The following is a 16,904-nucleotide window of genomic DNA, read 5'->3' on the forward strand; positions in this document are numbered from 1 at the left end:
AGCTGTTACTGGCATGGGTTGACAGTAGTGCTTGCACCAAGAAACAAAATTTTGGTTTGAAATTTTGCCTGTACTCTTAACATTTAGGAAATTCCTTCACCATCTGCTCATTAAAGAATAGTGGGAGACTACCTTGTACAGTGGAGATTCTCCCAATACCATAACATTCAAGTTGACTTAAGAGGATGTGTTTCAGTGCAGCAGGGGTAGCCTCATGCTCTGGTGACTGGCTGTCCTGAAATACTGTGATGTATTATATGGGGTTGCCCTTAAAGATGGTTCAGAGGCTGCAGGTAATGCAGAATGCATCTTCTATGCTGCTAAGTGGGACATCCTGATGAGACCATAAGTCACTGGCCCTGAGAGGACTACATTGGCTGTCAGTGAGATTCTGAGCCAAAATCAAGGTGTTGGTGCTAGCAGATAAAGCCCTAAATCAGGCATAGGCAAACTGGGCCTGGATGTTCTGGGACTACAACTCCCATCATCCCTAGCTAACAGGACCAGTGGTCAGGGGTGATGGGAACTGTGCCCTAAACCCAAGTACCTGAAAGAGTATTTTCTTCAGTATCAACCATCTCGGACCCTACAATTGGCAGGTTGGGCATTTGTGCTGGTGCCACAAGCGGGGGCTGCTTGGTGTTGACCTGTGATGGGGCCTATTCACTGGTGGTTCATTATTTGTGGATTGCACCTAGTATAGGGTGGTCCAACTTTTCATATCAAGTGGGCCACAAGAATACTTGGATGCGGAACCCACACGTTGCACACTGCAGGGGGTGGGGTGGGGGAGTATAGCCAAGATTTGATGCCTCCCCCAAGCCCTCGCATCAAGGCTCTGGTAGGGTCCTAGAGCCCTGTCTCCCAAAGCTGGGAAAGCACTAACTTGGCTTTCAGAAGGTGGGGCTGTAGGACACTCAGCACTTACGCCTCTGTCTCAAAGCCCGGCATCTCACCAGGCTTTGGAAAGGCAGCAACGGGCTACCACAAATGACATTTGGGTGTATGCAGCCCTTGGGGATGTGTGTTTGATCACCCTGCCTTAGTGAGATGCACCTTCATAGGCTTTGAAAACACCTCTATCCAGGCATTTTATGACTAAATAACCATGTTCCTGGCAGCTCTTGAGTTATTGGACAAAAGAATGTTTTCAGTTCTCTACAGTGTTTTAACACACTTAATTTTTAAAAAATTAATGTGTTTTTATAATGCACTTAAAAAAATACATTGTGGATGTACCAGTATTTGCCATTCTGGATACAGTTTTTAGCTAATGTGTTCATCTTTTAAATTACAAAATATCAACAGAAAAACAGAACTTTTTAGGCTGTGTTTATTGAAATAGTCCCTTTGTTTTTATGAAAGCCCATTTTAAAAGTTTTTCTTTTGGGAAAGTTAAGCAAATTCCTTAAAAAATGGGTTGGTTTGCTGATGTATTCTATTCCTGAAGGCAATCAAAAACAGCCCCTTCCTTACGCTTTGATATTTCTGTGCAAACTGTGAGGCTCTTCTCCCACTTCTTCATGTTAGACTATTTTCTGTTAGTGCTGTGGCCATTTCTCTAGGAGGGAAGGGCTCCTGTTACAAAGCCTGTTGGCAAAATTAACCCCACACTGTTGCTCATCAATACTGCATAGAGTTCAAGTTTTGAATTATTGATTGTCAAACTTCGATCCGATGGAAACAAAGGAAAAACCAGCTGGGGGTCATTCATAAATAAGACTGCAGTTGCCCTCCTCATTAAGGAGCCTAACCTGACTGGTAGCGGTAATGAAGAGAGACTACAGTGCCGATGTTTTTGTGGGCACAGGGAGGGCTCCACTGATTCCATGCCTACCTACACGCTTTTCCCATCTTGGTAGTTACCAACCTGGCAGCTGGAAGTTAATGGAGAAGTGCAGCCGACTCCTTCCTCAGGTGAGTTTTCTTCTCTTACTGCTCTTCTGCCTTCTGAGAAGCCTTGAGGTATAGCTGTACATTTCCATTTTATAAAATGAGGAACTTTGGCTTTGCCTGCTATGTAAATGGGTGGCGGTAAACCAAGACACAAAGTTTCAAGGTAAAAAAGTTGACACAAATTATGATGCAGCAGTATGGAAACAACTGTTGAGGACATGTCCCAGGGTTTTTGCACACTGCAGTGCCACTGAATTATAATTTTAAGCCATTCAAAATAAAATTGTCTATAACTTGATTCTCCTGGAATCTTCTGATCATGGAGTACAGTGGTACCTCGGGTTACATACGCTTCAGGTTACAGACTCCGCTAACCCAGAAACAGTGCTTCAGGTTAAGAACTTTGCTTCAGGATGAGAGCAGAAATCGTGCTCCGACAGTGCTTCAGGTTAAGAACAGTTTCAGGTTAAGTATGGACCTCCGGAACAAATTAAGTACTTAACCCGAGGTACCACTGTACTAATGAATAGTAGCTCCCTATCTCCCTACAACAAAAAAACCCTGGTGACTCTGCTTTGGGAAAACTTGCAGGTAGCTGAACAGAAAACAAGCTCAGTAAGCAAAGCGCCTGCCTTGTGTCCTTTAGCCCTAGTTTCTCATTTGCCTGCTCCCCACAGTACTGCTGCTCCTCAAATCTAAATTTCAGAGCAATGTCTATGTGACATTCAGGTGGAGCAAATGCATTGCTGGTAGGGATGTCTGGTTCAATACTCTGCCCCACTTTCTGGAGGATAAGTTGTGTGAAAGGTATTTTAGAGAAGGGGTAAACAACTGGTGGAAGACACTCAACACCCATCATTCCTAACCCTTGGCTATGCTGTCTTAGGCTGATGAGAGTCCAACAGCATCAGGACGGCACTGTGTTGACAATCCCTGCTTCAGAGGAACCAGTGGTCTGGCTTTGTATAAGACAAAGTTTATGGGATTGGTGTAAAACATTGCCAGTTGTTTCCAACCAGTGTTAGAAACTGAGATATGAAAGCTAGGCACTAAATGGCCTCTTAAACCTAGGTTATGGGCACAAAAATGGAATGTCTAGGCACACTTTTTTAAATAACAAGAATACAAAGCTGCAAAGTGAAGGAACTGCCCTCCCCCCCCCCCACCTGCCTAATATTCTTAAGAGGGTCTCTTCTCCACTTTTCAGAGAGTAGCTAGAAGTGGGGAAGCAGAAAAACATCCTCCTTTCCTTCCATTCTGCAGTTTTAATCTGAAATCTTAGGTGCAATACTGCGCCCAGAGCTCAGAAACTGCTTGCGCTAATGAAATTTCCTGTCGCAAAATGCGCCTAGAACAATGGGAGTTTTGAACACTGCTTCCAACAATCCAAACATTGAGATTTCTTTTTAATTAACCAGAACAGGTACAAAAGCTGGAAGAATGTAAAACTGCCTTTCCTAGAGCTTCCTGCTGGACCAGTTCAGCCAAAAGGTGTTGGAATTCTGAACAACCTCTCTTCTACTAGGAGGCCGGGCAGCTGCCTGAAGCAAAAATGCACCTATCTTCACTTTACCAGCCCTGTTCAGCTTGCGGTGAAGCCCTCTCCCTGCAAAGCTAGGTGTGATCTTCCGCAGGGATCTCGCAGGCTGGCTGCTCGCTCCACAATGCAGGACTTAATGGTCAGTGGGATGACCTGCATATCATCATCATCTAGAGCAAACTCATCTTTGCTGCCCCAGATTACAAGACCAAAGACAGAGATCCATGTTTATGTCCCCAATGGGAAAGTGTGTTCTGATGCTGAGTCACTGGATGAAGGTTTCTTGGAAGAGATGGACAATAAACCCAAATGATCTCGGCCTGCAGGATTCCAGTTCCTGTAAAACATTCAACCCATAGCTAGCTGGGAATGGAGGGTGGGGGTTTGGAGGAATCTACTTTCTAGTGTGGTATCAGAGTGGGTGTCAAGAGCAGGTCGGCAATAACTCACATGGTGCCAGTGAAGTTAACTATTTAAAGTAATTGGCTCAGAAGGCCAGGCCTAGTGAGCACAGTAATTCATCCTAGTAGATCTTGCGCTTATGGGGCAGTTGTGGGGACTGAAGGTCGCTGCCTTCTCACAGCTCTTTGTTTCCCAGTGGCGTAGCGTGGGTTGTCAGCACCCGGGGCAAGGCAAGTAATTTGCACCCCCTAACCAGTGGATTTGCGCCCCCTAACCCGTGATTTGCGCCCCCTAACCCTAACCCCCAGATGTTGCGCCCGGTGCGGCCGGCCCCCCCTGCACCCCCCACGCTACGCCACTGTTGTTTCCTGCTCTGGTTCCTTCCCAAATGGGGTGAGGTTCCTTCATCTTGCTTGTCTTTGCTCTGCACTCTCGAAATATAAAAACATAATAAAACATTAGACATTAAGAAGCTTCCCTTTCCTTTTCTAGTTCTATGGCAGGGTGGTTTCTCTTTGCACTAACACTGCCCTCTCCCAGCGGCGAAGGAAGTCGCTCAGGCGCCTGGGGCGGCGCAAGCTGCCCATGGGGGCTGGGCGCACCATGGGGCCTCCGGAGTCTGCCTGCCTCCTCCCACTCAGTTGCCCTACAGCTGGGGGGAGGCAGTGGGCGGGCCGTCTGGACAGCATGGAGCCTGCGTGTGCCGAAGCCACTGTCTCTCTCCCTGAAGAGACATGTGGCTCAGGTGCGCTGCAGGCCCCGCGGTGAGTGCTGCCTGGCATTTTGTCACCCCCTCAGTGGGGACACCTGGGGTGGTCTGACCCCCCCCGCACCCCCTTCCTCTGCCCCAGCCCTCTCCACCCAGTCAAGCAAGAGACATTATCAAAGATCAAGGACACATACTTGCAAAGAAGAGGATTGGGCAAATTCATGGGGGAGGCTATTTATTGCTGCAGACCACAAGAGGGGATTGCACTCATGTGCCTGGATCTAGCTTGAGGTTTTCCTGCAGGCACTTGGCTGGCCACTGTGATAACGAGATGGGCCATTGGCCTTAGCCAGCAACCTCTTACCTTCTTAGTGTCTTTTCCTCATCACCGAACAAATTATTTCCAGCGATTAGGGAAAGCCACTCTGTAGGTGCTCAGAACCTCCTCCTTTGATATTGCACCTATTCTGAGGTCGAGATCTGATGAGTCCTAAGCTTGCCACCTGAAACATGATGGCCAGTCCTTCACTGCCTGTGGAAGACTCCACCTGCAAATCACCACATAAGTACAAAATACATTTCTAGCACAAAACCTGCTTATTTGCCAAGGTATTTCAAGCACTTGGTGATTGCTCTGTTGTTTTACTGCCTCTTTTAATTTGGTTTTGATGAATAACAATAATTTGTGTTTATTTTGTGACACGTTACATTGTTTGAATCCTACCATGTATTAATTAGGGGTGATATTACATATAAAATGTATATTTAAAGAATCGAACCAGCGCAGAACTGGTTTGGACACAGCGTTCTGCTTTACAACATTAAAATACTATCTGTAGGTGGTCTTCATTTATGATCAATTTTATCCTTAAGCATCGTTCTTCAAAGAGGAGAAGTCCTTAAACAGCTGAGAGCAGGCAGCAGCGACCCTCGGCTTTTAATCAAGCTCTCTGCACATGCTTAGGGACACCCTCGCCCGTTCAAAGGTGCCAGGCCGTTATCACACCGCCTATTTACTTGCAAAACAGCGCCTCATCTTTCACCCAACTCTGTCGCGACTGTGTCGCGTTTGCGCCGGCGGTTCGATTACCGTTCGATTAGCTGTGGGTGGGAAAGAAGACAAGGAAAAACCCCATTTTTGGTGGCTGCGTTTCCTCCCCTCCCCGTTTCCAGTGTTTATTCCCCTCCCCCTCCCCCCGCCCCAGCTACCAGTAAGCCGAAGAAAGGGAAGGAGAGCGAGAGAAGCCAGAGCCATGGCGCTGCTCTTTTCCGCCATCCGCGTGCTCCTGGGCCTTTTCTTTTCCGTCTGCGGGGTCGTCAAGCTGACCGATCGGATTTCAGGCGAAGTTTATGAGCAGCTGGTGAGCGGCGAATCGGGTGTGCAGGGGAAGGGAAAACGGTTTAGCAATGGCTTTTTTTTGGGGTGCGTGGGGGGAAGAAAGGGAAGCGTGCAAAGGAGCCCTCCTCCGCTTTGCTTTGCAATTTGTTGCAACTGGGTGTGGGCGAAGCTGCGCAGAGGCTATTAAAACCAAAAAACACCCCTCTTTATTTCCCACCGGTATTAAATCGTGCAACCGATCCTTCATGCGTGCTTGCCCGGAATAAAGGCTTATTACTCCCGAGGAAGCGCGCAGCCCACCCGCAGCACGCGTTTACTCGCAAGGAAGCGCCAGTGAGTTCTGCGGAGCGGAGGGGGAATCCCTCGCCTGGCCTATTCCCGGGACACGTTCCTTAAGCAGAGGTAAAACGTCGCGGGGTTTTACGGGAGGGAGGATGCTCACTCTTCACTCAGTGCACGGATTTACTTACGAGTATACGCGCCAAATTTGCACGGTTCAGAGCCTGGTCGCTTATACTCGGAAGTACGTCGCCTATTGGATCCATCGGGGCTTTTATAAAAGCCCGTGTGTGCACTGCGTTAGGTTGCAATCCCGTGCACGTTTACTTGGGAGTAAGCCCCCCTCACCCTTGAACAAAGTGGAGCATACTTCCGAATGCACTTGCATAGGATCGGGTTGGGCACGCAGAGTATTGTAATCCTGTTAGAGACGACAGGCAGTTGCTTATCGTTTTTGCAGGGTCCGCCCAATAATAATGCTTCTGCAGCTCTTAATCCCGCCTGTCGGATTTGATATAAATGCGCGCGCGGTGTGGACGGGCTTTTAACAGTTTTGGAGCGGTCTTGGACTCCGGATTGTGTCAGAGCTAAATCTGTGATTTGGGGATTACTTGTTGGCTATTTTGCCATAGCAGAACCCCAGATAATTCGAGTAGGTTTAGATGAATCGGTTTTTGTCCAAATCTGACATCTCCGCCCTCTCCTGGCTGCCTGCTGAAACAGTTTTTTGTTTTGGCGCGAATCGGGTTGGGGTTTGAATTTTGTGAGCCTTTTCCATTTCACTAGTCGAGTTTGGCGGGAATTCAACAGAAAAGAAGAAAACTGTAGCCAGTACTCCCCAAACCAGATTCGCTTGGGTAAACATGAACTTATCAAATGCTGCCTACTGATAATTGATTCAGTTGTACAATAGTGTGATTAGTCTATTTATTGAGCCTGCCATTAAAAAAATATATAAGGATGGACTCAGAAAGCCAAAAAGGTTATAATGTGCAATTCAGAACAACAAATATACGGAACAATATCTAAAATAGTTTGGGGTTGGATTGAAGAGTTTCATTCTGGACCTCTCTAAGCCGGTGGCTTTATAGCTGCAACATTTCCCCACCCAGTGGCTGGAGGGGATGTCACCAAGATGTCTGCATCCTTGCAGGTGGAAAGGCACAAAGGTTTGACTTGCTATCTGTGCTGAATCCAAAGCGTTGGCCTTGGTGCCACCCCAAACCTAAAAGGGGAGCTGGATCACGTGTGACGCTTCCACTTTAAGTTTGGCCTGTATATGGGTGTACATAAACCCACTGCCATGTGTACCACTGCCCCTTTGGGCCGCTCTGAAAAAGCTTGAGCAATGAGATGCAGCTTCATGAGGGATGGAAGGCTCTGGCCATGTCAGTTCTCTCATTTCTCATTTTTGCAGTCTTAAATTCAGTTCTCTACATTTCTGCAGCAGTCATTCATTTTTTTTTTAATCCTCATGAAAATTATAATTTTCGTACAGATTGCTCCTAATAAACATATTTATGTATTCGGTTTACTAATAGGCAATTTTTTGCAAATTCCTCTAATATAATATAATTCATTTCTGCATATTATTTTCACTAATACAGTATATCGGTTTGAATGCACACTTCTCCCTAATATGTGTCTGTTGAAAAGTTGTCTATTCTGCCAGGCCTGCGCAGGCAATCAAGAATGCATCCTTCCACAGTGTTTAATCAACACTGTTTTTTTATGGCATTATTGGATGGTTTTTATTACTCTGGGATAGCTCTGTTGAGACTCTTAATATCAGGGTTGTGGGTTCAAGCCTCATGTTGGGCAAAAGATTCCTGCATTGCAGGGGGTTGGAATAGATGATCCTAGTGGTTCCTTCCAAATCTACGATTCTATGATACTTGTATACCATATGATTCTATGGGGACATGCTTGCACCGTTTTATGGCCCTGTCACTTTTTCTGCTCTTTTTGATGTGGCAGCCATTATGGCCCCCCATGGCATCCATTTTGTGTTATGCCATGTTCCCGTGGCATCCATTTTGTGACCAGTGCCCATAGCTTTCTCAACATTCCGGGTGTGCCAACTAGCTCAAAATAGGTCGGTGCCCTCTTGATCTAGAGCAGTGTTTATCAGCCTTTGGGTCTCCAGCTGTTGGACTACAACTCCTACCGTCCCTGACCACTGGTCCTCCTAGCTAGGGATGACAGGAGTTGTAGTCCCAACAACAACTGGGGACTCACATTTGAGAAACATGGACCTAGAGAGTAACTTGGAGGAGCCAACCACTCACTGGAAAGGGAGGGGCACTTCCTGTGTGGCTCCTCTCTTCACCTGCCATTCACCCCTTTGCAGCCATCTCGCTCATGGACCCACTTCCTATTTCTGGGGATGTTTGCAAGGTAGGGTGACCACTGAACCACCACCACCACCCATTTATCTCTTTTACACTTACTGATTTATGAATTTATTTTATTTATATCCTACTTTTCCTCCAAGGAGGTCCTGGGTGGGCACCCTAAACACTACACCACACTGGCGCTTTTTAAACTCTTTTCTCTATTCCAGAAATCGCAATTTGTGCAGTTTGCCGACGCCTTTCCTCTGAAGGAGTTTGGCTACAAGCCAGAGCCGATCCAGTACCTGGAAACGGTGGGCTGGATAGAACTGGCAGCTGGTTTGCTCATGGCCTTTGGGCCTCAGCTGCTGCAGGAAATCAGCAATTTTGTGCTCACGATCGTCATGATAGGTAAGAGCTGTGCAGGGGTCGGCTATTTCCCTTCCGCAAGGTAGAGAGGGGCTGCTGGAACAGAGTCAGACCAATGGCCCTTCTAGGTCAGTATTGCCTGCACTGACTAGCAGCCACTCTCCAGGCCTTCAGGCAGGAGTCTTTTGCCCAGTGTTCCCTGGACATGCCAGGGACTGAACCTGGGACCGTTTGCGTGCAAAGCAGATGTTCTGCTACTGAAGTACAACTGTTCTTCAGGAGCTGAAGTCTGGCTGAAGGTCCTCGTTCTTGAGTGTTTCTTTTTTTTTAAAGTTTCTTACCGTCCTTTTTTATTTCAGTCTTTGCAGGGAGAGGCTGTAGAACCCAGCCTCTTGGATAATGGCGTTGCCCTGAGTGAAGTTCTTGAGTGTTTCTGATCTCAACTACAGATGAGGCTGTATTGGGGCTGAAAGCAACAGTGTGTTTTGTTTTTCAAGTGTATGCTTATAAATAATGGGTGTCAGCCATATTGGTTTTAGGGTTAAACATAGTCTATCACTTTGGTCAGGAATGGGGAACCTGTGACCCTATAGATGCTGTTGGACCTCAACTCCCATTGGCCATGCTGGTTGGAGCTGATGGACTTTGGAGTCTGCCAACATCTGGAGGGCCTAAGAATTATTCTCTGGCTTTAGTAAAAGCAGATCTCAGTTCAGCAAGTTGAACTGTGTTACCGAAGCACAGAAGTCTGCTTTTTTCACATAGCTTCAAAACCAAGGTAATCCCCCTTATTACTTGAGTTTGAGCTCTGTCCCACCTCATAAAATTGTTTCTAAGGTAATCAGTTGATCTTGCTTGGGAAGCAAGTGCTGCCTCAGTGCAGAGATGCTTGCTTTTTGTCTTCTCAACCTGTAATTAAAAAAAATAAAAAGTACAAATGGCACCATTTGCTCTCCTCACAAGGAAACTGGCTTGTAATGTAGCTCTTTAGTCCCTATTATTTACATGTTGATGTTTTATTTGATTACAAATAATAATCATGACTCTATTCAAAGCTGCCCAACTTCTGCGCATGACAAAGTGTGAGTCTGTTTGTGCATGTTCCAGTAGGGGGCACCAGAAGCTAATTAGTTATCCATGTTGCTTGCTAATTAAGCCACTGTTTTGCAAAAGTTCCTCACATCAACTGGGAAATTCTATTTTTATTCAAAACCCTGACATTAATTAATGCTACGCACACTCGTCTTCATGACGATACCAACTGCCTGGAACCTTTTTAAAAATTATTATTACAGATGTACCATTTTTCTAGCTTTGGGTAATTGACTACTGATATAATCACTCCTGGCTCCCTTAAAGCTACATTTGGATTTTATCAGGCCCCTGAGTTCCTCTGGGTAAAACTGACCGGAGGAGCAGGAGATCTAGTCAGAGGGTGGTGGTGGTGAAGGGAAAGCTGGACAGCAACTGGGTGAAGCTGTTTTATATAGCAATGGATGCAAACTACAAGAAAGAAGATTCCACCTAAACATTAGGAAGAACTTCCTGACAGTAAGAGCTGTTCGACAGTGGAATTTGCTGCCAAGGAGTGTGGAGTCTCCTTCTTTGGAGGTCTTTAAGCAGAGGCTTGACAACCATATGTCAGGAGTGCTCTGATGGTGTTTCCTGCTTGGCAGGGGGTTGGACTCGATGGCCCTTGTGGTCTCTTCCAACTGTATGATTCTATGATTCTATGATAAATCAGGACTGGCAAACAGGCTGATGCTGCTCAGAAGGATACACTTTTCTTCTATACATCAGCATCATTGTGTGTATGATGTTTTGCAGAGTTTCATGTGCCAGAAAAAGCAGGCCCCTGACCCAGGGAACAAACAGCCTGAACACCACAATCCTATGTATATTTGCTCAGAAGTCCCAGGGAAGGTTTAATGGGCTTACTTCCAAGTAAGCATGCATAGACTTAGGAGCTGAAGTTTTCTAAAGCAGAAAAAGTAGGATCCCTGCTTTATAAGGGATGTCAGGAGACTGCATTATCTAGCTGTCTTCAATATCTTTTTTTTAAACCGCTTCTACAGTGGGTCTCTTTACTCTTGTTGATTTATTTTTATGCATCTTAATTTTTGGTTGAAATTTGGCATGATGAAGAAAGAGAGAGATGCCTAGGCAGGAAGTATTCCCACCAAGGCAGACCAAGTGATTTCACAGAGTTCTCTCCAACAAATTTTACAGGAAAGCTATGTAAGCCGTAGTCCCTTCATGTTCCTATCTGGCAAAACATGAATGGGTTTGACTGCAATAATGTCCCACAGGTAACCCTAAGTTAACGATGCCCATTAATTTCAGGGGGTCTACTCCCAAGTATGACTAACGTGTACAAAAACAGGAGCAAGTCGAGGCTAGAGATTGCCGTGGGGTGGAGAGTCGTTTGGCCAATGAATCTCCTTCTCTTTTTGCAATTAATTTTTTAAATATCTCCCCCTTTGTCTCTTTGCAGGTGCCATCTACAGCCTCTTGGTTTTGAAGGAGCCCATTGCCATGTGTGCCCCGGCCACTATCTCCCTGGGTCTTCTGCTTCTCCTCAATATCCGGGGAAGAGGGAGATCCACCAAGTCAAAGTTTGAGTGAGGGGGTGTTGAACTGGAGAGGACAGAAGGGGAGAGTTCGGAAATGGCAGCAAATCTCTTGTTGGCCCGTTTTTGTCTGTGTGCTTTCCACCCCTCCTCCCCTTGCTCGGTCCTTTTCAACTTGGTATAAACTGGGTCCCGTGGGTGTATGATCCAGGGGGTGTTTGTGACCTTGAAATCACCATAGATCGGGGGATGAAGCCCCTTTTCAGCCCAGGGGCCACATTCCCTCCTGGGTGACTTTCTGAGGGCCATATGCCAGTGGTGAGCAGGGACCACGGGCAAAAGCGGGCACAGCAACAAATGAAGTTTTTACCTTTGTACTACAGGTTAATTTCTACACACACTCACAATCCCTTCTTTACCCTCCATCCAGACAAGCCAGAGATAATTGTCAGACTTAAGGGACACATTTCAATCAGGCAAAAATGGGTGTGAAGCAGAGCCAGTGAGGGCTGTGGGTGGGGTGGGTGGGGGCACAACCAGCAGAGTCCTAAGGGTCCCTACTCCTGCTTTAAATCGATGGCAGCTAGACTTTGGGTCTTTCTCAGTTACCCCGTTCACCAGTGTTCTTTCCCATCTTAGGCCTGGCGTAAGTGCTAAATTAGCCGGGTGCTGCCTTAATCTTAGAATTTCATAGCTTGGGGAAGCGGAGGAAGGAAATGGAAGGGGATGTGTGAAATAAATTTTGGGTAATCCTTGGGAGAAAATAGAAGCACACTTAAAAGCAACAACAACACCTGGCACAGGACAGTCCCTTTTTTGGCTCAGGGCAAACCATTTCTGTGGGGTTCATTGAGTGGCACTGAAGGATTTTGTTGGCTACTATGTGAGAGAAGCAGCTGCCCCCACCACTGATCTGTGGTCTGTCCACTAAGATACAGCTGCTTTCCTTTAAACATCAGATCATTGGTCCACCTATCTCAGTATTGTCTACACTGACTTGCAGTGGCTTTCAAGGATTTCAGGCAGGACATTCCCAGCCAGGAATTGAACCTGGGACCTTCTGCATCCCAGGCAGAGCCGCGGCCTTCCCCCCAGTATTTGCCTGCTGGGAGAGTGCTTCTCAGCAAGCCTGCCTCTGGAAAGGGTGACAAATGCTTTCCTGCACTTATATACTCTGGCATTCATGATGAACATGGGGTGGGGAGGAAGTTCGCCAGAAGAGGAAAAGCTCTCGCCCTGCTGTGAACCTGTTAAGGTCCCACCATCTCCCCTCTTCACCTGCCTGTCACTGAGATGGCCACCAGAGGCTCTTATGCAGGAGATCTTTCCCTCAGGGCAGGAATATGGGGATCAACTGAGGCTCTCCAGCTGCAATCCCCTTCACCCCAGTCCTTTTGCCATGCTGGCTGGGGCTGATTGGAGTTGAAGGCTAGAAAACATCTCCAGCGTCACCGGTCCCTCCCCTGTTCTAGAGATTAGGCATGAAATGAGCAGAGGTTGGATTTTTACTGTGGTTGCTTTCTGATTATCAAAGTCCTTTACTAGACAGGGCACAAGGCACTGTAATCTAAGAAACAGACAACATCCATCTTGTTTCAGTCATTATATATATATTTTGGTGCTGGCTTTACTGATCCGCTTTGGCAATGTTTTTCTGTGTCTTTTGACTCCTTGGTGATTAAAGTGTTGACTGATTTTTAAAACGTTTCAATTTTTCTTTGTTTTGAGGGATGCCATCAGAGGTTCTGATAGCCAGTGTTAGAGGAAGGGGGCAGAGTCTTTTTAAAAAGTAAATAAATAAAACAGCTGGTTGTCAGCAGGCAAGATAGAAACACATCATGAATCTTATTTGGCCTGAGAGGAGAAAGAGGGCATCACCCTAACGTCCTTTACTCTAGGAACTTAATAAGAGCTGAGCTGGGGATGGAGGGAAGGCTGAAGAGGAGACACACCTGCCCTCAGTGAAGCTGGGCAGAAGAGATGGAAATGGATCAAATGAATGTTTCCCCACTGCTTTATCTCCATGCCAGGAAAGCCATCGTCTAATCACTTCCTCTGTTAAAGGCATCTGAGCCAGTTTAAAACATTGGCAGCCCTTCAAATAGGGATACAAAGTGAAGGTAGTCATGGAGCCCAAATATGAGACCCTTGCTACCTCTTTTATCCAAGTGATCTGTGGGTGGGCAGGTTATCCCAACAGTTTGGCTGTGCGGGAGGCACACCAAATCATATTTTTGCTTGCTTGCTTTGAAACAGCAAAGTGAGTGTGAAGAAGTTGTGCTTTGTTCACAAATGTGCTTAATTCCTTAAAAAGAAGGAGGAGTCTGTCTCACCATGGTAGTGAGAGGAAGGTTCCCTGCACTTGCCCTCGGGCAGCTTTCTTCTGAAAAAGGTCATCCATTGTGAGACTGAGCTTCAGGCAGCAGCCCCTCTTGGTCCTTCCTCCATGTAAGATAAAACAGATATTTTTAACGTCTGCAACAGGTGTGATGGGCTCCTCCTGAGATGAGGCCAATTTGCTCATTTCCCTGTTGCTGGGTGACAAAGCAACGCTCTTGGCAGAGGCCTTCCTTGCCTTGTCTAGATTTCCCTTCTATTTCTCAAGGAGGCCTGCTTTGTTCTGCTTTTGATAGGGAAACTTGCCAGTCTAAGAGAGCTTTCTTATGGACTTCTGACAAACCAGTTTTAGCCTCCCCACTCTTGAGGAGAAAGCCACAAAGCCAAATTCCACATTCCAGTGCCGGTTTAGTCCTTTTTGCCTATAGAAAGAATACAAATATGTAATATCAGGGCTGATGTTAGAGTAATTCATTTGTGGAGTGTGGCGAGTAATATTGTTTAGAGCAGTGTTCAGTTCCGTGCTTGGATAGCCTCATAATTCTACCACCAACCTTTCTCCAGAGAGAAAGATCCGAGCAGCTAACCATAATTTCTTCTCCTTCTTGGGAGTCTTTCTCCACTCCCTTTTTGCTACCAGAAGTTCAAGAATTTACTCTCGGTGCTACAAATTGCACGCAATAATTTGCACAGTGGTGATGAAGGCTGCAATTCTATCCCTAGATTGGGCTTGGCAGGGCTAACTTTTGGGTAGATGTCCGTTGTGTAGTGGACATCTCTTCATTGCAACCCTGAAGCCATACCCTCATAGCTAGGCTCCTAGACTACAGCAAAAAAAAAAAAGGTCACTACATGATGGCATCCATATCAAGCCAGCTTTTCTCTCACTCCCTCTTCCCATTTTGCTGTTTCTGATAAAGATGCAAAAGCTTACTCTCTTGTGGCATGCTGTTGGTCATAATAAAGGGTTGGGGGTTAGTTTGGAATTTTTCAAAATGAGATGAAGTTAACCCTACCGCTTCCTCTGCTTAGCTTATTTGATGTGCTGCTCTTGGAGGAAGGCTTATTAATTTGACAAGCAGAAGACTGGCAAATAGCCTGGGAGATGGCACTGTTGACCCTGCTATGAAATAAGTGGTGCTGCGTCGCTGGTTGACGTGTAGGATTGCACTGTGTAAGCTGGGACTGCATTAGCTTATTGAAGAAGCTGAAATCTGTCAGCAACTGTTCGGATCCAGAGACACTGATGATATTTTTAAATAGCCAAGTCCTCTTAAATTGTCACAAGGTTCCTTGGATAATATTTCAGGCGTCAAAAGAAAGTCCTTGGGATGGCCATTCACATGGACCAGTTGGCAGAAGAATCTGCACCAGTCACACCTCATTGATGTTCATGGAAGGAAAATGTATCAACACCCAGCCCTCTTAAGATGCTACACACTAAATCCTGGAGTTTTCCCAGTGATCTCAGTTACTTTGGGCAAGGGATTGTTTTAGAGCAGGCATAGGCAAACTCGGCCATCGAGATGTTTTGGGACTACAACTCCCATCATCCCTGACCACTGGTCCTGTTAGCTAGGGATGATGGCAGTTGTAGTCCCAGAACATCTGGAGGACTGAGTTTGCCTATGCCTGTTTTTAGAGTCCTCATTGCCTCTATCACTGTCATAGTTTTCTTTTGCACTAGGCTAGAGGCTTCAGACGTCCTCTTGCAGATCTGACAAATGTAGGATGCTTCCAGACTGAAGGCTCCTCCTGGTCCTGTAAAATCACTGCTTTCCTATTGTAAGCTATAAGTGGAATTGCAGTGGACGTCCCACGCTAGAGATTGGGGGGAAATTCACATTCAGTTCACATTTAAAGATGAGCCAGCCTGCCTACCTAATTTGCACTTTCTGAAACACAAGAACTGAAATGCAGCCGTCCTTTGAAATGTGCACTTCTCCAAATTTGCGGTGTGGTCCTTCAGTCAAATAATGGAACAAAAATGTGTGTGCTGAGTCATAAGGTGTCCATAAAAATGTACATGTTTGTGAACAGCAGCATACAAAAATGCATTGTTTTAAAGAAAAATTCATTGCAAAAATGTGTGTGCTTGGTAAAACTGCATATTAACAAATATATTAGGAGAAATTCTCACTGAAATACTGGTGAATTTTAATGAGATCTAAGTTTGGAAAAATGAGAAATGGAGAGAGCCATGTTTGAAAGATGCCTCTCTTCCATTCCACACACCAGCAGTTTTGTGTGTGTGTATTGCTGGAAATGATTGTTGCTGTGGGTGAAGGAAGAAGCCCTCCTTTCCCTTCTTTCTGCTCTTCTGTAGTGCATTCCCAGGCTCCTTAAGTCCTCTCCAGAACATCCTGATTTGCTAGTACAAAGCTCACATGGTTGGGGAATGTTGACATGCCTTCCTGTTAATCATTTGCTAATCTCACACTTCTCAGTACATTTCACTCCCATGTTCTTAGCTGCAAAAAGTCCAGTTAAAAAAATAACAAACAGTTTGATTGGTTACTAGGGCAATGGGAGGCGGGGTGGGTTTTAATTTACTAAAGTTCTTGGTTTGGAACCCTGCAAAAGAGTGGCAGTCTGGAGGTCTGCTCAGAGTGGTTCTGCTATTTGAAAAGTATAAAATTCATTTTTTTTCTCTGTAGTTTTCTTCCTGCTCTCCTATACAGAAATCAAGATGAAGAAGTAAAAGAAACCAGAATGATTGTTACTGCTATTAATTAAATATATACAGCTTACATGCCAAAATGGCTTCTAAGTGGTTTATAAAAAATCATTTATAAAATTCATACATAATTAAAATACACTGTAAAACAATTACCGGTACATTAAATCACTATTAAAATATACATTAAAACAAAGCAATTAAATAGTTTTAACAGTAAAAACAATCAGATGAGGAAGTTCAAGTTCAGGGGAATGCTTCCGGAAATAAGTGTATTTTCAAGAGCTGGTGGCATGCCAATACTGATGGTGCTTTATATTTCAGCTGCTTTAGGGAATTGCACAATAGCGGTACCATCAGGGAAAAATCCTGGCTCCATATTACCTTTGGTGCCAGCACTAAAATTGTCCATTGAAATAGATGAATCTATTGTGAGCACTAGATTGTTTGGAA

The 16,904-nt window shown here is 45.6% G+C and overlaps 1 protein-coding gene and 1 long non-coding RNA gene across 2 annotated transcripts; one reads left to right on the top strand and one right to left on the bottom strand.

Moving 5' to 3' along the window:
* Positions 1-3,057: 3,057 nt before the first annotated feature.
* Positions 3,058-5,894, bottom strand: LOC308590250. The gene is made up of 3 exons (XR_014009729.1): positions 5,757-5,894; positions 4,198-4,269; positions 3,058-4,021 (listed from the first exon to the last, which is right to left on the bottom strand). It is a non-coding gene; the product is annotated as an uncharacterized lncRNA (long non-coding RNA).
* TMEM35B (transmembrane protein 35B) lies at positions 5,673-13,140 on the top strand. The gene is made up of 3 exons (XM_081200077.1): positions 5,673-5,908; positions 8,729-8,909; positions 11,362-13,140. The coding sequence occupies exons 1-3, from the start codon at positions 5,801-5,803 to the stop codon at positions 11,490-11,492; spliced, it is 420 nt and encodes a 139-aa protein (XP_081056203.1). The 5' UTR covers positions 5,673-5,800; the 3' UTR covers positions 11,493-13,140.
* The last annotated feature ends 3,764 nt before the right edge of the window (positions 13,141-16,904 follow it).

This window comes from Podarcis bocagei, assembly GCF_964188305.1.
Source record: "Podarcis bocagei genome assembly, chromosome: 7".
NCBI lineage: Eukaryota > Metazoa > Chordata > Lepidosauria > Squamata > Lacertidae > Podarcis > Podarcis bocagei.

Bases quoted from the DNA above. Each gene is read 5' to 3' on its own strand.
- TMEM35B (XM_081200077.1), top strand. From the start codon at position 5,801: ATGGCGCTGCTCTTTTCCGCCATCCGCGTGCTCCTGGGCCTTTTCTTT. The intron at 5,909-8,728 runs GTGAGCGGCGAA...TCTCTATTCCAG, and splicing joins GCGAAGTTTATGAGCAGCTG to AAATCGCAATTTGTGCAGTT. The intron at 8,910-11,361 runs GTAAGAGCTGTG...GTCTCTTTGCAG, and splicing joins GCTCACGATCGTCATGATAG to GTGCCATCTACAGCCTCTTG.